Consider the following 22,579-nt stretch of genomic DNA (forward strand, 5'->3'; position numbering starts at 1 on the left):
TGGACCTTTTTGAAAAATCATACTTTCATAGATGTCGAATTCCACCCACGAGTAAATGGAAGTCCCTAGCTACTTGGTTCGAGCCTATCGGTTGCAACCAATTTATCTTTGAGCAAAATAACTTTGATTCCTTGACGATTACTTTAAGCATATATGAATGCTCCACTCATCTCCTATTGCAACATTAGTGATGATCACACTATCTTATGGAGGCAAGCTGAGCCTTAATAAGCTACTCCGGAAGAGTAGGTCAAGTGCCCTAAAATCATCAATTGTCCACCTAAAATGCTGGTATGGATTGAAAAAGAAAGAAAAAAAAATAGTGTCCTTGGCGGAAATGGACTGCAGGTGGACAATCTTTATTTAAAGCAATGCAATTCTTTATCTAAAATCATGTTAGGGTTCATGTTTGAATGCAATTTAATTAAGACAATCTTCATAAAGAGTTTGCACCACTATATCATTGCACAAGATACATACATCTAATTATGCATAAATGCATTGCTACAAATAGAATACTAAATAAGAAACTCTGATCTTTTGGAACCCAACCAAACCAACCAGATCAATAGAACTTGAATTTATAACTCACTTTCAACAACATCTTAGACTATCAATTTCCATCAAAGTGCCTCCGAATTAAGTGTATTTGCCACATCGATGACGAATCTGTATTTAACATCACCTTTGGCAAGTCGCTCCATAGCTGTATTCACGTAGTCCATCGATATAACCTCTATATCTGCTGTTATATTGTGTTTCCCTGCAAAATTTATCATCTCCTGTGTCTCTTTCATCCCACCAATGCCACTACCTGCCACTATCTTCCTCCCTATCAAACAAATCAACATTTTCGTTGTTAGTGAAACCACAACCAAGCTTATTCTGAAATCCAGATACTAATTATGGATTGAATAGTCTTTCTAGTTACAAGTTACTGATGACGAATTGATGACAATGATCGTAATTATGAAAACTTACCCATAAGCAAAGGGAAGATAGGTAGCTCTAGCGGGTTATCCGGAGCACCCAACATAACCAGCTTTCCATGTGTCTTCAATAGTCCGATTAATGGAAGGAGCGGATGAACAGCAGAGACTGTGTCGACAATACCATCCATCGTGCCCATTGCAGCCTGAGATATCAATAATATTAGTGTTAGAACTAGGACTAGCTACCCCAGCCTGACCTAACCCACAATTATATTTTATATATGTATATTATACATAATTTGATATATAATTTTTGTAACAAAAATAATTAAAGCATATCATAAAACTCCAAATTTTTCCTCATCTATAACAGTTTTTTAACTTGGAAGGAGATTTGATCCCTATTTTGATAAAAAGTAAACATCAAATGACTTTAAACAACTTCGAAAGGTTCTGGTTGTGTGTTCAAAACTGGGTGGCCACTTAATTTATCATGTTGTGTTAACGTTGGGAAACTTTTGTGGGGCCAAGGCATGCAGTCGTAGGGACGTGGGATACCCTACATTATTGGGAAAAAAAAAATTGATTATAGACAAATTGAAAAGCTAAGCAGTGGTAATTCGTCCCAACCAGTTAGGGCCAAGGCTTAACCCACTTCGGTATTTCGGATTTAGGCCTGGTCTAAGATATAGTCCACATGATATAGGGTTGGATTAGGACTCATCCAAGCTTAGCTCGAACTTTCCCATTGACAGCCTTAATTAAAACATGAAATGCACTACATATGTAGCTAATCCTACGATTCCAAGCACATTGGGTCAAATATCAAGTATGTATGCTATAGATTGGTTCTAAATTGGCCCTGATATCCATCAACAATATGTGACATATACAACATCCATTCATTTACCTGCATCTCTTCTGGATCACGACTAACCAAGAATGAATCAGCACCAAGTCGTTCAATTGCTTCCTTCTTCTTGTTGATAGAAGTGCTGATCACCGTAACTTTCATCCCAAAAGCCTTGGCAAACTTCACAGCCAGATGACCAAGCCCACCAAGCCCCACTACACCCAAATGTTTATCAGGATCGCTCAGTCCAAAATATTTCATGGGGCTGTAAACTGTAATACCACCGCACAATAGCGGTGCAACCGCATCTAGGGGCACATTTTCTGGGATTTGGACAACAAAATGCTCATCCACAACAATCTTCTCTGAATATCCACCATAGGTTTTACTTCCATCGTAGTAATTGCCATTGTAGGTGAGTATTAATTTAGGGCAATAGTTTTCTAAATCGTGAACACAGCTGTCACATGAGCGACATGATCCGATCATGCATCCCACACCCACCTTATTTCCCACTTTGAATTTTGCTACATTGCGCCCTACCTCTGTCACTACGCCAACAATCTCATGCCTACACACGCAAAAAGGTTATGGTTTTAGTGTTAAGATGATTTCAATAGGCAAAGTACTTCTCTAAGTAATGTTTTGGTTAAGAAAAAATCTGAAATCGTCTCAACTGAAAAATTCCTAGACATTTAGAGATAAATTGATGAAATATTTTCGAAACATTGAATGTTTTGGGGTCAATGTTTCATTCTAGTTTTGGAAACTTATATGTCTCGATGTAGAAACATTGTGAAACTAGAGGAACTTTGAACCATGACCCCAAGCAAATGGCTATGATGATAATAATGATAGTGAAATGGAAAAGATGGAGTACCCAGGGACCATAGGAAAGAGGGAACTGCTTGAGAACTGTTCGATGCCTTCAAGCGCAGTTGCCCATTCATTCTTAATGGAGTGAAGGTCTGAATGGCAGATTCCACAATAAAGTATCTTCATGGTGATATCGTTGTCGCCATTGGCCCTGCAAACATATTGATAAGGGTCATGATCAAGGGCCATATGAAAAAACATATGTAAAAACAATGTAACATTAATAAATTTTCAAAATATGAATTAGAAGTTTTGGATTGAGCTGATTTTTTGTGAGGATGATCTCAATGATGGGAAGATCGTCCGAAAAAAAAATCAGTCCAATCTGAAACGTCTAACCCCATTAAAAGTGATTTAGAATGTGGACCGTCAATTTTTTGCCAATTTTTATCAATAATTTGTAAATCACTTTTGATGGATTTAGAAGTTTCAGATTGAGCTGATTTTTTGTGAGGATGATCTTCTCATCATAGTGACCATCCTCGGAAAAAATCAGCTCAATCCAAAACCTCTAACCCATATTTTGAAAAACCATTGTTTTTACATATGTCCCTTGAACCGCCCCCTATTGATAAAGGTCAGTAAATTCATTCTTTGATCAAACATATTAATAAAAAAGTTTTTGGTAAAAATATTTTGACCAAATGTGTAAATTAATATTATATTCATGAAATGATGGAAATATAATAGAAGTGATGATGGAAATAATGAGTGTATTTTATTAAAATCTATATTACAAAATTCATTGGTACTAGACTGAATAATGAATTGAATCGAATTGGAACGAAAAAAACCAGTTGGCGGTAATTTCATATTGGAATCCTGGAATACAGTGAACAACATATATTTTAGAACTAGTATTTTTTTTTTTCAAAAATTAAAATAAAGTATATTTCAGTAGGATACATTGATCAACAAAATATATTTTGCAAAATATACATTGATTTCTACTGACATATATACACATAACAAACTACAAATCAAATATTTTGTTATGTCTTATATAAGTGAAAATATTTCATAAAATTATGGCAAAAATTTAATATCTAGAGTATAGATATATTAATTATTAGTAATATATAGATAACACTTGTCCTTCCTTTTTTCTTGTGTTTGATCATACATTTCATACCAAATATTTATGTTGATATAGCCCACAGACCTATAAACTCAAGGTTCTTGGTGCACCTACACTGATTGATGACTTTTAAACGCTGGTAACCGGAAGTGAACAATAATACAATTTCAAGTATTTGATGAGAAAAAAATGCTCAATCCAACCCTTAGAAATCATCAATCAACACAATTAATAAAGGATCGACCAGTACAGAATCACAACTACATTTTTTTTTTTTTTTTAAGAAGAAAAAGAAGGAAGAACTCTAAAGAGTAAGAGATGAAAAAGAAGAAAAAACAGATGAAGAGATTTATTAGTGGAAGTAACTAAGTATACCTTCTTGAGAATTTAAAGGGAGAGAGAACACCAGACGTATCTCTCGCTGCCCATCCAAACACCTTCTGTGGGTGTTCCTCTTCTGGCGATTTCGTCATTTTGGTTTCAAGCACACACACACACACACACAGAAAGAGAGAGAGAGAGAGAGAGAAGGGATGGTGGAGAACTTTGAGTGAGAGTGGTGGTATTTATAGTAAAATAGGGATTGGGGAGGAGAAATTCAAAAGTTTAAATACATTGAAATGGAATTCCGACTTTTCTAAGAGAAACATTTCCCTTACTAACATAATAAGATTGTAAGTTTTACTAAGGGTCGTTTTGCTCAAATGGATAACCACATCTGCAAACCAACATCACAGCCCTCTAAGTTTCTTTGAAAAACTCAGATAAGAAATAAATAAATAAATTTTTAAATAATTTCTTTTGAGATCTAAGGTTTTGCCACTGACTTCTATATTACTCTCAAACTTAATTAGAATTAAAATTCAACAGTGAAAAATAACTATTTGAAATAAAAAAAATATTCAAAATTCATATAATTTTATTCTCTACAATCATAAAGCATCAGATTATGTTTTTAATGCCAGCAAGGTAAATCCAAGGATCCTTAGTGAGAGTGAAATCCTTACTAACTTAGTAAGGTTAGTCGGACACTTTTAAAACATATGTTTATTGCGACTTTCTACTCGTCCAACGGTCAAACCTATGTTGATTAGTTTAATCGCTTGATTTGAACTTGGGTTTCTTGTCCGTTACTCAAGAATGAACCCATTTCCTAAAGACAATTCGTTTCTTTATTGACTTAGGTTTGTTAATTTATTTTGGTATTCCGATTCACTTGTGCATATGTGTGTATATGTATAATATAGATATGGGAATCGTTCAAGAGTCAAATATTTTGCAAACGTATTTCATCCCATATGAGTTACAAGTTTTTGTAATAAGTTGATTTTTTGTGAGGATGATCACTTTGCAAAAGAGATCATCTTCACAAAAAATCAGCCCATTTCAAAATTATACCCTAATTTATAATTTAAACCCTTAAATCACAAGTACAATTATATTGTTAAAAATTTTGTATAAGTTTAAAAAAGAAGAAAAAAACATATGCAAATCCTAATTTTGTACTTGTCATCTAATTTTTATGAGATATAATCAAGATTTTCCACAAAAAAAAAAAAAAAATGTTGTATCTTCACTATTTGATTCATTAAATACAATGATATAATATTGTTATCAGCAGAATGGTCGAATTGGTAAATAAGTATGAAATCATTAAAGTTATGTTTGGTAATACTTTTGAAGTTTAAAATTTGAAAAACATTTAAAGTCTAAGAATTAGAAATCAAATTTTAAAATTTTCATCTAACATGCCCCCATCACTGATTCAAAACTTTTGAAATTTGATTTTGAAGTCTGAAGTCTAAAATCCGAATCAAAACAAATAAAATTAAATTTTCAAAAGTCTAAAATTTAAAAGTGGATCACCTCCATTCAATTGAAAAAATATTACCAAACACACACTAAGAGTGTCTAAATCAAATTCAAAAGATATTGAAATGATGACATTACCAGTGACGATCTTGCAAGAAATTTGAAAATGAAAGATTAGGAGATTGATGAAAATTCTAAACCACAAGAGTCAAGATTGGACAATAAAGAATAATAATTTTGTTACGGCTACCGTCATCTAGTTTTATAATAATTAATTAAGACGCTACTATTGACATTTTCCAAGGTAGTTCCATTATTAAACTTTGTTATGGGATGATTTGATTTGCTAATTTTTGAGGTGATTATGACACGTCTGTCCACTTTATGGAAAATATTTGAGATACTCGATATTTTCAAACTTAATGACATACCCCTTGACCTCAGTCTACAATGGAAGACTTAACAAATAAAAGGACTTTTCTAGTCTCAAGGCCCTCAACCCACATTTTATGCTGTCCATCGACATGACATGACGTTAGGATTTGAGGAAAAACACAGATTTCATATATATCAGTTCTGATTTTCTAGGGATTAATATACTATTTCCTAGGGATACATTTCTTTTAGGAATCTCTAACATCCAACGGTCATGTTGATAGAAAACCTCAACCCATGAGTTGAGAATAGCATTTTCCCAGAGAGGGAGTAACTTAAATGAACTAATGATCTTCTTTAACCTTTAGCCGAAAACCTTTGATTTTTCTCACAAAAATCAATCATTTTCAAACTGTTATATTTATAGGGTATATATATTATTTTCAGTCTACTCAAGGATCTTCAAGCTATTATTAAAAATCGTAGACTTTTTTACCCAAAGTCTTATCATATACTTGCAGTTTAAATGTTGAAGGTGTGAGGGATACTCCCACATCGCCTGGGTATTATGACCTTGAGCTTATATATAAACCTAAGACAATCCTCACCTTACAAGCCGGTTTTGTGAGGATGAATTAGACCCACGGGAGTAATAAAATCTTAATATTGTGAGTAAAACTAGTAAGAGCTCAAGGTTAAAGAAAAATTACCTTTAAAATTGAAGATAGGCGTGGTTTAGAGAGAAAAAATCAGGAGTTTCGGGTTAGAGGTTGAAGAAGAGGGCATTTTCGTTATTTTCTGATAATCTCTCAAGAAATTGATACATAGGGATATGCATGTGATCAGTTTGAAAAGAGCAAAAAAATGTCACTATTCACCAAAATGTGGAGAGGAACCCTAATTTATATTATTTCTGCATTGGAGGAGGAGATGAACCATATGAATGCGTCAAATTATACTTGATCACAAAATGTAGATACTGTACTTTAGGGATTTGGGATAATTAGGTAATGTCAGATTATTTTTTTTAGTCTCATCAACAAATGTATGTCTGACCCATCTTTCATGGACCTACACAACATGCCTAACGATGGACCAAACACACCAAAAATCAGAAATTATTTCTAACCATCAAATTATAAGCTCCTCAAGATAAGCTCCTCAAGAAGGGTAAATCAAGTGTTTGAAACCCCACAAGGCAATAATTTCCTTGGGACCACCCTCCAAAGTCTGGTTAGCCCTCGACTCAACCAGCTGCACTTGGGACTTTTCAAGGGGGTGATGAGTGCAGGGGCAGAGTCAGGATTTTCCTCTTCGGGTGGCAACCAATAGCAAAAATATTTGTGAGGGCACTCAATAAAGAAATTTTTTTCTTTTTATGAAAAAAAATTTAGTGACCAAATTTTTTATCCGTCACTGTTATCTATTCTAATCACTCATCCTAATAGACTTTTAAAAAAAAAATTGAAGGGGGGGGGGGGGGGGGGAACAAATCTGCCACAGGATTCATGTGACCAAGGGATTAGTCTCACCAAAGGGTGGGGATGCCCACCAAAAAAATAAAAATCTGACCCATCCAAAGATGTGTAGAATAAAATCCTTGATCAAACTTTAATCAAATGAAATAAGTTTTTACGACTACCAAATTGGTGCATTTTTTTTTTTAAATTGTGAGAACAACAGGGAGTAAAAGAATATGTTTGGTGGCAAGAGAAGGGAACTGCACCATTTGGTCGTTAGATTTCCAGCATTTTAATATTCATAAAGAGTATTAGCTTCTCTTTCCTTATTCAAGACTTAGAGATCACAAAGGTGGGTATAAAAATACATAATAAAAAATAAAAAGGGTAGAACCTTGGCTTTTAAGATGGTGGTAGACGAGTCCGACTTTGAAGCGGACAGTTGCTTCAAAGACACGTGGCCTTTTAAATTTATGTCACCCCCTTGCACACTTCCACCAAAATTTGAGAAAGGCTCTGTCCAAGAGTTCTCCCTTCTACTCAAAGGGTGATTTCGTCTCTAGAATTTCTACTCTTTCACTAAGGGTTGGTAGAAAAAGTATAAAAGGTTCGACTGAAAAATTGGAAGAAAAAAGGAAAAGAAATGATCAGTCTCACCCTAAAATCCTAAACACAAGTTAATTTCACAGGACTGGCATGTTTATAAATAGAAATTGGTGTGGCAGTATAATTCTCCAATGGAAAAACTGTTCGAATCATGCAAGGAAAAAAGTTGGGCTGACAAAGTGAAATGGTGATACTAAACTTGCATTTATAATGGATGAGTAAATAAGATCAATGCCATTTAAAAGGAAAACTAAACAAAGAACTCCAACAGTAAAAATAGTGCCATTACGCTTAGATATTAATAATTGTTGGTTTCTTGGTGATCCCTCTCCAGGTTGCAACTGTATAATAAGCTAATTCCCAATGTCAATGCCAATGCCAACAGAGACATCTTCTGCTGCACCGAATGCAAACGTATATGGAAATTATTGCGAGAGTAGCTTCGAATCACATGCCACTATTTTAATCCTCCCAACTTCTTCCTGGCATTCCTCATTTTTGAACACAGCATTCTGTAAGATGAAGGTCCATACATTGTCACAGAACCTGTAAGTGTGCAAATGACCCTGTAGCACACACAAATATACATGAAGGTCTGGCTCAGTTTCCAAGCAAAGTAAAAGAACATATAAATGGTTGAAAGAATCAGTCGATGTAACTTTATTTTTATCTAGAGATAAAGATTTGCAAATACAAGGACATTTTTCAGACGTCTCTAAGGGATTATCACCAAACAATAAGTAGAAAACTTGACTAAATAGAATGGATCTGTTCAATCTAACTTTCCTTGCATCTAAAGAAAATATCAATTGAGTCACCAGCAATCAAGGAGCCGAGTAAAACCCTGAAGCTCTTTGATGAAAGAAGTTTTTCCATACTGATATTTATTCTTTAATGCCAATGGAACCGACATGGGCTACGTTAATCATGTCTACCATCCCAAATAACGACACTGACAGATTGAGACAGCCAAGTGTGTGGAAAAAGTCAAATCTATTTATAATTTTTGAGATGATTATTACATGAGCTCTAAAAGGGTATTCATAGAGATTAGATATGTTAGTGAAGCTTGAGGTACCGATCAACAGGGAGATGGCATTTACTTTTATAACTAAGAGTTACTATTAATCAATTCATACGTTTTGCCAGTCGAGTTAAACCATACTTTTTTGTTAGCAGATTACTAACCCTAAGTCGTTAGGAGTATTTAGAGGAGTATTCTCCAGAAGAAACATTGAGATTTCTTTTTTCGGTCTTTGAGTGAAGTGAACTCCGTGATTTTTCCCTGATTTAGAGTTTTCCACGCAAACCCGTGTGTTGTGGTTGATTTCTTGGTTATGGTTTTCTTGTTCATTCTCTTCAATTGATTTTGGCATCCCAAAACTGTAGATTTGAGATTTATCCAACATCAACGAAGATATAAAAGATAAGCATAAAATGATCCTAATTAGCATAAATCACTCATAATATATAAATTTAAGTATTTAATTACTAATAATTCTTAGTATAGAAAATACTAATTCATACATACTAAATATATACTAGTAACAAGATACACTGACAATGATGCAATGTATCTCATGCATCTTTATATGATGCATCTCATTCTCTAACAGGCTCCCACAACTGCATGGTCCTTTGAAGAAGGAAGATGTCATTGGTTCCATTGAATAAATGCCCTTAATCTCATAAAGTAACATATTTATGGATGGCCAAAAATGCAATCATGCCTGCTAGTGGTCATCGCCTATCAATGAAATCCATCATCGTTGCATCCTATCATGACATCTCCTAGGAGCTTACGAAGTAGGATTGTGATCCTTCAATGAAAAAACTATCATTGGAGAGACTTTAGATATAAAGAAAATGGAGATTGTGAAACATGGGTTAATAGACTAGAGAGGTTTGTAGAAATATAGAGAGGTAGATTTTTATCGAAAGAAGTAAAAAAAGTATTAAAGAAAAAATTTGGTCCATCGGTGGCGACACACCAAGATTACTCTCACTAGAGCTCAAGCTCAAATACCAAGTAGAAAGTGAACATTATGAGTAACATTGTGGATGATTATGATATATTTATATGAACCCTAGTTGGATACTAATAGATTATATCAACAAATATATAAGAGATAAGCCTAATCTAAACATCCTATTAACATAAATCATTCCCAATATTTAAATTTAAACATCTTAATCACCAATAATTCCAAACGTAGAAAATATTAATGATATTTCCATCACAACCTTCTATTTGTAACAAGATACATCGACAATGATACAATGCATCTTATGCATCTTTATATGATGCAGCTTATTCTCTAACAGTGGGTTCCTAACAATGATACAATCGTATCCCTCTTTACTTTAATGATTCTTTCAAGAGAAAATGACTTCTAAAAGAGGGTGGGACTATTCCATCTTCCTCAAACTACTCTTTTCTATAGGTAAAAGGTCAGTGGGTTCGCAAGTGAAGTTGGATTCAAGGGGGTTTGAACCTAGGACATGAGAACAACACTCCACACATCTTACCAACTTGGCTAAGTTGACTCTTCAATTCCATAAACTATTTTATTAAGTTGTTAAACACAACTGAACTTGTTGGGTAGTCTTCCCTCCTATAAACGTACTAATCGTTGTTAGGTTACTACACAAGTCGATGGTAATGTTTTCTTTTACATTCCATATATTCTGTTAAATATCATTTTGAAAATCTTTTAAGAGTACAACTAAGATATTCTTCTATAATACACATGCATGGATGCAAATTGTTTCAGGCTTCTTGAAGGTGTTGAATTAGAAACCTTGTATCTTAGACACCAAGCACATGTCTATGCCATTGTTACACAACATCATAAATACCTCAGTTATAGTGATCAAAAGGTTTATATAAAAAAGCACTAGGATAGGATGCAAATTATAGAATCCTTGTAGGAGTAAGAAGTTTCCTTAATCAATGTTCCTATGTTTCACAACCAAGGGCGAAACCAGGATTTTTGGTCACTGGGGGCTAAGTTGTAACGAAGATCGAAAATGCTCTTTGGGTATATATATATATATATATAGAAAATTAAATTTCACAATCCTAAAACTTTACAATGGATGTGTCAATGTAAATAACAATTACGAAGGGAAAATTTTACCTTTTAAGGATTTACCCAATCAAGTTATGTTGACTTTCTATCACATTTGACAAAAATAATTCCGACTACAATATAATTGACCAAAATAAAATCATACAGAAGCTCAGATCTACATCAATTCATAGAGATCACAACTAACTTTATATTTTGATTTTTAAAATATACAAAAAATAACTTCTAATACATATATTTTTAATAATTTAACTATGACTATGTCATTCAGTTTTGTCAGGAAAATTTTATCCATGGTATGAATTCAAACAACAAATTTATGCTTCAAGTGCAATCATTTTTGGACACTTCAAATCAGAGTGCTCAAACAAGGATAATAAAGCGAATGTGACAAAAGTCCATCTTTCTAAACTTAAGGCAAGTAATGAAGAAATCTATGAGCTTAATCTAAGCTATAGTGAAATTGAGAAATGTGGAGCATCATCATTGGATATTGAAAAAGATCATGAAGTAGCAATTACGTCAAAAGAGCCTAAGGAAGATATTTATGAAATAACATCTACAATTTTTGTTCATGATGCATTTTTTCCATCACCACCTTAAATCGACTTAATCATCACAAACAAATACAATAGAGACTTTGTAAAGATAGAAGATCGCAATTTGAAGTTAATACTTCAACACACGAAGAAGAATATTCACCAAAAGGGATGAATCACAAATTATCACAATAATTCTCAAGTATTTTAAAACTCGATGACAAATTTTCTCCAACCAGAGGAGAATAATGCGGAAAACAACCGATGATGAGAATTACTAGAACTTTATTTCGCTAGTGGCAAAATCTTCCCAATCAAGGAGAATTGATGGGGATATCAAATCTTAAAGAATAAATTTTTATTTTTATTTAGATTTTTGTTTTAGGACTTTATTTTTATATTTTTTTGGCTTATTTTGATGTTTTATTTACTTATGATCTTAGTATAATATTTTGAGTCAGCTTATAGTAATTTTAGTTCGTCTTTTACTTAGATTTAGTAGGGTTTGAAAATTAGATAAGAGAAAGTTACGAGCATAAGGTTATTTATTTGTATTTTAGTTTGACTAAGATTCTTGATTTATTTTCGTTCTATAGCTTGTATTAGGGTTTTTCTAACAATGAATAATAAATGATGAATGATGAATGAAAAAAAGTTTGAGCTTGATCTTCCCAACAATGGGTGTGATGTAAGTCATTGTTCTTGATTCTTGAAACCACTTCATTGATTCTTGATTCTTGAAACCAACAAACCTCCACCATTAACCTTTAACTATTTTCATCTATTAATTGCGAAAATAAATATTTTACTTTTGGTTTTACCCTATCTTAGTCCAAATCCTTAACCCAATCCTAAACCAAATTTCATTTTCTTATCTCCTCTCACCGTCTTGTATCAAATACCCTACTCAAAATCTAAAAACAATGAGAACATGAATTAATAAACAGATTACCTTGATAGAGACTTTGCTCTTAACTTGGGTTTCCAAAGCTTCCGCTATAGACTGAGAACCACAACAGATGAATATAACAGACATTAAATTTCCAAACTACGAGTTTAACACCCAAAAAATATATATGTATATATAAAAATGTAGTTTCTCTCAACAATCAAAACCCACTTGTGATCCTAACCTTGTCAAATTGAACAAGAACTTGTATTGCAAGCTCAGCAGTGAGAGACCCATTCGATACCATCTCATCCAACGTCTCTGTCAAACACATCCCAATCGTCGACCTTCGGTACAGCTCGAACGTCGCCATTTCTTATCTCGATCTACCAAACACTTCCCACATTTTCAAATTCAAGAATCGCAAGGGTAACGTAGAAATTGAATCAATAAATCAATAACCTAATTCACCGAAGAAAACGTTTAGAATAAATTTAATTTTTTCGAAAGTAATCAAATCCCTAATTCACATTGAGACCTACAAATTTGGGAAGCGTAAATAGATTCTAATGAAGCTCAAAATTTTAAATTTAATAAGAAATCAAGATCAATTAAACAAAAAACTAAGAAGAAATGAGTGCTAAGATCGAAATTTACAGATGAGGTGAGAAGTTGATGCAGCTACTTCAGGTGCTATTTAATTAGTCAAGAAGTGTGTTCGAAAGGATGAAGGAATGGGGTTTTTATACCCTCGAATTTGTGGGAGGAGCTGATAAGCTTGATAAGAAGACGAATATAACCCCCCCCCCAACCCATTTTTTTAAAGAAAAAATGATTTTCTAATGCACGTGACATACTATCGCAGAACTATAGATCATTTGCCTCGGGATACATAAGAAAAAGATTTATGGTTATGCATATCCCGAGTCAAATGATCTACGATTCTGTGATGGGGGCGTATGTCCGAGGAGGTGTCAAAAATCATTATTCTTTTAAAAATTCGGTTGATTGACTCGTACGAGTCGGAACAAAATTAGAAATTACAAAGCAATTTGACGATCGTGAATTTGGGGAACACTTTGACTCGTCTAGTCTGTGATGCAAATCATCCCCAATTTTCTTAAATTTTTGTCGAGTCAAAAAGTTTAAATTGAAGGAATGAGAGGAAAATTCTCTTTTCGCCTTTTTTTTCAAGTCATGATAAACTAACTAAAAAGAAAGCCATTCAAAATTCACTCGATGATGAGGAATGTGCACAGAACCATAGATCTTTTTCCTTGTGTACCTTTTTCTTTGGGATACACAAGGAAAAAGATCTATGATTTCATACTCACATCCACGTCAACGAGTGAAATTCAAATAACTATTTTCAAGTTAATTTATCACAATTCCTTTTTCTATGGGAAAATATTTTAATGAACGATAATATAGAAACTCCTTTCTACATACCCTTAACTTTTAGGATAATTTAATAATTTAGTAAAATACTTCACCTTTTTTAACTTGCCTAAGTTTATCAATGGTTAATGTGATCCATTCGATGATACAAATTGGGAATGATATACACTACTAATTTTGAAGATTTAGATTTAATTTTCAAACTATTTCAAGATTCACTATTTTGGGTAGAAAAATCGACCTCAAAAATCCATTTTTTATGTCAAAATCACCATGCTTGTATGGAGATTCAATGAAAATAATGACGTTTGGTTGGAGAATTGTGTATAAATTTGGCGTAAAATTTGAATAATGGTCAACGCCTCCTCCAGCAGCCCAACTCACTTTCTTTCTCCCTCTTTTTTTTTTTTCTTTCATTTCATTACTATTTAGATAACCACCTTTGTCATCCCTTCTTTTAATGCCCTAGCAGCAGAACCTCTACCTCTTATTCGTCCCTTCGACAGCAGGCCAATTAAGATGCCTTCATTCAACGCCGTATCTAAATCCTTTCTTTCTCTCTTCCTTCCAACTCCACAACCCGTAGCTGAACTACTCTCTTCCTCTTTAATTTACGTTCAGCCTAACCAGGACTTTCTCTCTTCTTCGTTTCACATATCGTCAAACATCCTCTCTTCTCATTTTCCTGTTTCATAACCAGCCAACACTTTTCATTCTTATTTTGTTAAAATCTACCTATAATCATCCCTATAACACTCGCAAGCTTTTGTTGGATCCGATTTGAAGGGATTACACCACAGCACATCCTAATCATTCGAGGTGAGTGTGTTTATTAGTCGTTGTCTTATTTTTATTTTTTTACTTTTCTTCCTTTTCGCTTATATCTTATATAAGAAATATTTTAGTTCGAACTAGGCCTTTAATAGTATAGATTTCTTGAGTTTACGTTTGTTTAAACTATTTATGAACAGTTTTTTAGGTTTTATCTATTCAATAAGTTTTATTTTTTTATGTTCACATTTATGATCATCCTACATTTTCTTTATTCTTTTGATCGTAGTAGGTTTCTTTTTTTTTTTTTTACATAGTAATTTCATTGATAATGTCATTCTCTTAGTAATTCATACCTAGGTTATAGTCATACTAATTCATTCTAACATGGTGAGACTTGAAGCATGCAAGATTTACTTTAAGGAGAATGACATTATCAATTAATTTCAAGCCCATAACTTCATCCCTTCGAAGAGAGTAGATCATTAGGAGAGAAAGATGAGCTCTCTTTAAAGAACATTAGTAGAATAAAAAATGGGTTAGGTAATTTTACAAGAGGATAAAAAAAGTGATGTCATAGCAAAAAAATAAAGAATATCTACAGGCATGTATCCTCATCTCATACATAATTTAACATAAAATGGATAATGTATTATAAGTAAAAGTTGGTGTGTCAGTATAAGTTTTATTTTATATTAAAAGGCAATAATTTTACACATCATTATGCTATTTAAAAACATCTTAAGCGATTTATGCTAACCTCAACCCGGGGGGTTAATATACATTGAGGATCTCCTCGATATGATTCTTGGGCTTCCCAAGAAAAAATGACTCGAGAGAAAAAGTGCAATATCTCTAGAAGATAAGAACTAATATCTAATGAAGTCTGCATTTTTCTTCAAATTCTAACAGTCATGTTGATGGAGAGACTCAACCATGGGTTGAGCCTAGATAAGTCCTCAAGGCAGAAAAACCCTATAAACTCTGATCTAGAGCTATCAATTCGGCCAACTATCGGCCTATTATCCCAGCCCAGCTTACTAAAAAATAGTCTGTGATAATATGAGTCCCCCACATGGCATACTCAATCGACTCCCCTCACGTGGGGTGTGCCAGAACCATAGACTTTATCCCTCAGGATACACAACTGCATATCACCATAAATCTGTGCAGTTGTGTATATGGGGATGTGTAGTTTATCCCGAAGCATAAAGTACTCCAAGGCCACCAAGTACTTACTCATTCACCATGTTCTTCAGAAATTGGGGTTCAATAGTTTATCTAATTTCTTGGCAGCTTGAGAGAAGTAGAAATGCTGACATCAATGTCGATCCTCCAAATGTCTCTTAACTCCCATACCCTCTCGAAACCTTTCTTCAACTAGGGTTTTAACTAGTTCAGATCAAACCAATCTCATGTCCCAAATTTCTCATCTTTTGATCCAAACCTCCATTTTTTCCGCCAATTCGACTGTAATTCAAATGGGTGGAGGTCCCTGAACATTCCTAGGAGGGGTATCGAAGTGGCAATGGAAGCGAATGCAAGCGAAGAAGGCAAAACAAATCCTTAAGGCACGCCTTTCTAGAGAGAAACAGATATATGAGATGCACAAAAGGGCTGAAGTAAAAGTTGCAATTACAGAGCTCGAGAAATCGTGGGAGCTCATTGAGAGAGCCACAACATTGTTCTCAGTGAAAGCGGATGAATAATTAGAGGTTTTGGCTAATAGGTTCCAGAGGCCTGGTGAGTTCAATTTGTAGTCTAAGCAGGATGGACCACAGCTGTTTCAAACTGCTAATGGACTCCCTTCGGCTCAATTTTTCCCGAAAGGGGTTGTTCATAGTGTTAAACCTTACGGGAGAATTATGGGTTCTGCAGAGGTTGATGAGGAATTGAGTTCATCATATTCGGACTCTTTTGTAGAAAATGGGTCTAGGAGATCGAAAAAGCTCTCTAATCACAGAAGCAGAGAGGGTTCAGATAGTCAAGGAGAGAATTGAGTTGTGGATAGTTCGAATTCAAAGAATTTGATTATTTCACATAGGAGAGAGAAAAGGGTAGAAATTCGTGGAAGATTGAGGAACAAAGGAAATAGGCAAAACATTGGGTCAAGAAATTCGCATAAATTGGCGTCAGAGCAATATACATTTGATACAGAAAAGTGAGAGAAGATTATGTTGCCTCGTGGAGGAAAATATGGTGGTAGTGTTGGTCAGTAAAAGACACGTACGGGAGAAGTCTACAATATGAATTTGAAAGGGGATGGAAGTTATGAATTTCAAACAAATCGAGAAAAGTATGACATGAATGTTGGTTCAGAGGATGCATTCAAATTTGATTCGTACTAGTTGGAGAAACCATGACAATCTACACATCCACATTTCCGAGGAGTTTATGTGAGTCTGAAATATCAAATTAGGTAATGGTTTCCACATACCACCATTTGGAGGTTTATGTCTATATATTCATGCTTGATTTCTGATTCTTAACCCATTGGATGCTACATTTAAGCTGTGAACTGGTTTCTTTGAAGTCCCATACATGCCATAGATTTTTTTCATCCGAAGTAATAATTGTGTATTCTATAGACCAATGAAGATGGAATTTAATGGAAGAACATGATCATTCATCAGACCCAAAAATTTCTGATAAGGCCTTTTTGATTCTGATAATAGGCCATTGTAAGAATTGTACGTGATTAAGTGCAACATTAGAAATTGGAGTGAACTTTTGGATGAGTTTAGGTTGAAAAAATTCCCAAAAAAATGTTGGAGACCAGAGGCTCATAAAACAAAATATGATATTACTCTGATTCTATCAAAAAGGATTTATTTATAACAGATTGATGAAGAGGACATGCAAGTAGAAGTTATATTTGCATAAGAAACTTTTATATTTGCACTTGCTTGTGATCTCGTTCTATGATTGGTTTTCCTTTGACCTCTTTATGGGTGCAGTGTAGTTAAGGGCGAAAGGCGAAAAGACCTCAAAGTGCCTAGGGCGAGGCACACGCCTGAGTGATATAAGGCACAATAAAAGTATGAAATTATATAAATCAAAACTTAAATAGTGAGCGTAGGTTCTATATATTCTACATTTACAACATGTATAAAATACATAAATCATATTTATATACAAATATTTAGTATTTCTTTTTTGATCGATGCAAATATTTAGTATTTCAATCTCTATAAATAGGTAATTAGGCTAAATCTCTATCAGCAATTGTACACACAAGTAAAAAACTAACAATAAAATCAAGTATGAATAAAATATCATAGAAGGAACTATGAACCATAAATTAAACTAAATTTCAAAGTTTAAGATGCAGTTGAAAAATCCCATTCAATATCCTTACACTAAGGGTATGATCAACAAGAGATAAGTTTCAAAATTCAAAGTATCAAAAATGCGCAAGCGGCAAAGCATCACTCATCATCGTCAAGTAACACATAACCGTCATCAATGTTCTCATCGTCAGATGATTTAAACAGTGAAAAAGAAAGACAAGATAAAAACACTTCTAGACGAGGATCCGATCAAGCGAAGCCAACGCAAAAACAAACACTGAGGAAATCGCACATCAACACAATCGAACACACATAAAATAACCAGATATCATGGTAGATGAACAACCCCGATCATCAAAATAGAGAATAGTTCACAAGTAAATAAAATAAACAGAGGAGAAGATCCTGCAAACATGTTAGATAACTGCATGGATGAAGAACATCAGATCCGGAACTAAACTCAATAAACTAATTAAAAAAATAAAAAATAAAAAGCGGTAATAAACATCTTCACATCTAAGAACACAAAATCAATCAAACAGCAACAAATCACAAAAACACAACTAGCGTATCAAAAAAAGTTGAATCCAATCCTTCAGATAAAACTCGAACCCTAGCATATCAAATTCAGAACAAATTCAGATGATACATACGAAGAAATCTATCAAGGTTTTGGATAGATAAAAAAACGAAGAAGATTATAACTCAAACCCTAAAAGAAAGAGAGAGAGAGAACCGAAGATCTGACCTTGAACCGCAGAACTATAGAAATCGCCTCGTCGATACTGTATCGAAGGAAGAGGAGAGGAAATAAAGACCTAATGGATTTAAATAGTGATCTGAAAGCCTCGTTCAATTGGATTCTTCTCGAGATAGTGGTCCAAACAAATATACTTTTTTTTTACTTTGGACTGGATTTCATCTCACATGATGACGTGCAGCCATGCTTTCCATTGAACGATGGAAAGACGAAAGTGCCCTTTACACAATTGGAGAATGATGTCTGACTCCTTTCCCTTGTCAAACGGACCATATTTTTAAAAATCGTTCGAGATCGAGATGACTCGTCCGAGAAGGATTTTAAATGTGAATCGTCCTTCACATTGAGTTGTCTAAGATCAAAAACAACTCATTCAGTAATTTTAAAAAGAGTCGTGATAATCTGACTACCCCCACATGGCATACTCAATCGACACCCCTCACATGACATTTTTGGAAATCGTAGATCTGCATTTTATTTCCCAAGGAGTGCAGATCTATGATTCTTGAACATGTCATGTCAGGGGTGTTGATTGAGTATGCCATGTGGATAGTCATTTTATCACGATTCTTTTTAAAATATTGGCGAAGTAAACTGATTTTTTGTATTTTTTGATAAAAATAATTAATGGATAATTTAAACATTTATTTATAATCTAAACATAAGTATGATCTTGCTACTAAACATTTTCTAATCCATCTTATTTTCAAGAAGAAAGTTATAAATAAAATGCATATTAATAAAGAATTCTTAATCGAGTTAAGTGATTTATATAGTTGGGAATGAGTTACTCCCACCAGTCAACTCAATAATATGACAAGACGAAATACCAAATTTTAAAACCATGATTCAAAAAAAAAAAAAATACCAACTCATGGACAAGGGATCTTGACATGGTCGTGACATTGTACATTCCAAAATATTTACGTTATCATGAGAGTACATATTCCAAAATATTTACCAAAACATATTTTTTACCTGTTTTAGAAATTATTTAACCTTTTAAAATGCTAACAATAGCAAGGGTAAATCATATTTCATCAAATTAGTACAAGAAAAGAACCTTTAAATAGTTTTTTAAAAAAATCATTTACTAAAAATATGTTTTTTGTCGAGTAAATAGTGTGTAATAAGGGTGTCAATGGGTGCCCAATGTACGCAAAATTGCTTAGTCAGTTTTGGGTCTACCAATATAGACCGATCATTTTTGGGTCTGATTCTAGATAGCTCTCTCAAAGACCCGATAAGAATCCGGTCTACTTCAAGTACTAATTTTATAATATTATTCTAAAATTAGTATCTAATTAAATACTTACAAAGAGACGAATTAAAATAAATATAGTTGAAGTAAAATTAAAATATATAAAGAAAATGTGAAGTCTTCAATTTTTACATTTTCTCTACATCTACTGACATTTATTTTCATTTTTTTGTATACAATTTCAACAACAAATGAATATTTCATAATATAATTATCTATGATTTTATTTTCAAAAGTTTGATTTGTTCAAAGAATTTATTACTTTGAATTGAGGGTTTACAAGATAAATTGTTACATTTATAAATAATTGTCTATTTTATTGGATATTCATTTTTGTTTTCATTTAAAAAAATATATAAATCCATCTTAGTAGTAGTGGGTACTATATATGTATCACGTATTTGTCAGATCAATTCTGGTTCTAAGGATCTCATACCTAGAATCGAAATTAATAGGAGTCGGAACTGAGAATTTTTTTAAGGTCTGATTCTTGGTATATGTGGAATCGGCCCATTGACACCTCTATATTTGCAATGTGTAGGGCTGCAACTTGGGCGGGGTTGAAGGTTGACCCAAGCCCAACTCAAGAGGTAGAGACTTTAATCCGAACTCAACTCAACTTGAGCATTGAACTTCTAAACTCGGGTTAACCCAAATTAAGTATTTTGGACAAGTCAAGCTTGTTGAACAAGCCTAATTTTGTTTCGATTAACAAATAAATTTTATACTTATAATAAGAAATTAAAAAAAAAAACTTTTAAAAATAAATTAAAACACATAATCAATATAAAAATATTTATATATTATTATATAGACTCCAGTTTGGGTTGAGTTGGGTTACTTGAACCCTCGATCCAAGTACAACCCTACTTAAGGTCAGGTTGAGCTATTCTAACCCAAGCCTGGCTACTGTTCTACATAACTTGGCCTAAGCTCACCCATCATTTGGTTTGAGTTCGAGTCAAACTGCCCAAGTTGCAACCCTAGTAATGTGTACTATTCTAGTAAATAAGATGATTTTATTGAATGTTTCCAAAACTAACCTTAAAAACAAATCTCAGACGAAGTATTATCAATCAACCAAAGCGCCATTTTTCTCAAAAATCGAATTAAGAACGAATCAGGAACTTTAATTTTCTTTTGGTTGGAACAAGTTAAATAGTCCAAATCCTCAACGTCTCTAGTTGTATATCTTTTTGAAAAATGACCCAATGGTTTCCATTTGTAATTAATACTCAAAGTTTCAATTGATCTCACATTTCTTTTAAAATTATGTGGTTGAAGATGAAATATTGAGTGTAGAGACGATCGAGCTGAAGCTGAAGCATAGATTGAAGAGAAGAAAGAGGAACAAGTAACAACAAAGGTAGGTTTGATGAGTCATTTCTTCATTGCTCACGATCTCAATTGTAATTGAAGGATATGCGTTTAGGAAAATTGTTTGGAGAATTTTTCATTTTGAGTTCAATTAATTCAATTATTTCGAAGATCGAAATTAGTGTTTAGAGTGCCACAATGAAGCATTATCTTTCCTACTAGGCTTTTTTAGCCTCAATCGACGGTTGAGGCTCTCCATCAAATGGGAAGCGGGTCCTTTGTAGCACACGGTTCATGTAGCACCTTGTAGCACAGATCCAACGGTTGAAAGAGCGACACATCAGCTTACATTTAAATCCCAGACTTAAAATATTGGATGTTCAGTAGCCGTTCATTTTCAAAGACATGGATCTGGAGGGAAAAAAAATATATTTTTTGTTTTAGATTTTATATAATCAGATCTAAATCACGATCACAAGAGGCTGAGAAGTTAATTTGGTTTTTCCAAGATAGTTATCTCTCATTCATTGGATTTGTGCTATTGGGTGCTACAAAAACCGTGTGCCATGGAGGATCTGCTTCTATCAAATAGATGGTTAGGATAAGAAGAAAATGACAGATTTCCTAGAGATCAATACTGATCTTTTAGGGATTGGCACACTTACTCCTAGGGATACATTTTCTTGGGATATTTTAGCTAACCCCTCCCCTTACATGTTTTGGTGAGTATTTTAAATACCACCGCTGTGTATTTTCACATTGATGACAAAGCCACTTGATCACAATCTTCAAACTGATAAAATGGCCTAATAGCTCTCATATAAAAAAAATAAAAAAACTCCACCATTGAGCTTTTTAATCTCAATGATAAATTATTTTTAATCTCCTCTCATTTGGCCTATTCTCAGCCTTTTGGAGAAATCCTAGAATTTTTATTTTTTTAATTAAAATTATATTATTTTATACTTCTCAAAAACCTATCTTGCCTTAAGATTTGAATTTGAAGGTTAAAAGTAGATAGAATAGTGAGGTTGAAGATGAAAAACTCAAATGGATTACTACATTCTCATTCCAACAGCACATTTCATTTCATGGAAAAACTCAGATAAATATAACTTCCACATTAGCTCCGAATATCAAAATTAAAAATTAATCATGATTTTAAAAAACAAATTGGATCATGTGCTTTTGAATACCAAAAGGTGAACTCAATGACAAGGCTACTACACCAGCCCTGACTTATAACCAAAAACTTACCTTTCAACCTCAA

At 33.5% G+C, this 22,579-nt stretch overlaps 2 protein-coding genes across 4 annotated transcripts; both read right to left on the reverse strand.

Moving 5' to 3' along the window:
* Positions 1-439: 439 nt before the first annotated feature.
* Positions 440-4,262, reverse strand: LOC147381737 (putative mannitol dehydrogenase). The gene is made up of 5 exons (XM_086430025.1): positions 4,115-4,262; positions 2,666-2,812; positions 1,843-2,356; positions 982-1,135; positions 440-832 (listed from the first exon to the last, which is right to left on the reverse strand). Exons 1-5 carry the CDS (start codon positions 4,210-4,212, stop codon positions 624-626), a joined length of 1,122 nt encoding a protein of 373 aa, XP_086286151.1. The 5' UTR covers positions 4,213-4,262; the 3' UTR covers positions 440-623.
* Positions 4,263-8,177: 3,915 nt separating this feature from the next.
* LOC147381738 (transcription initiation factor IIA subunit 2) lies at positions 8,178-18,848 on the reverse strand. 3 transcript variants are annotated; one of them, XM_086430022.1, is made up of 4 exons: positions 18,720-18,848; positions 12,757-12,898; positions 12,576-12,626; positions 8,178-8,558 (listed from the first exon to the last, which is right to left on the reverse strand). In XM_086430022.1, exons 2-4 carry the CDS (start codon positions 12,883-12,885, stop codon positions 8,418-8,420), a joined length of 321 nt encoding a protein of 106 aa, XP_086286148.1. In that variant the 5' UTR covers positions 12,886-12,898; positions 18,720-18,848; the 3' UTR covers positions 8,178-8,417. The 3 variants fall into 3 exon arrangements, with proteins under 3 accessions (XP_086286148.1, XP_086286150.1, XP_086286149.1); XM_086430024.1 differs by having other exon boundaries at positions 12,757-12,908; positions 18,720-18,846; XM_086430023.1 differs by having other exon boundaries at positions 12,757-12,974; positions 18,720-18,832.
* Positions 18,849-22,579: the final 3,731 nt, after the last annotated feature.

This window comes from Akebia trifoliata, unplaced genomic scaffold, assembly GCF_017979445.1.
Source record: "Akebia trifoliata isolate Shusen 1 unplaced genomic scaffold, ASM1797944v1 Contig00282, whole genome shotgun sequence".
Classification (NCBI taxonomy): Eukaryota; Viridiplantae; Streptophyta; class Magnoliopsida; order Ranunculales; family Lardizabalaceae; genus Akebia; species Akebia trifoliata.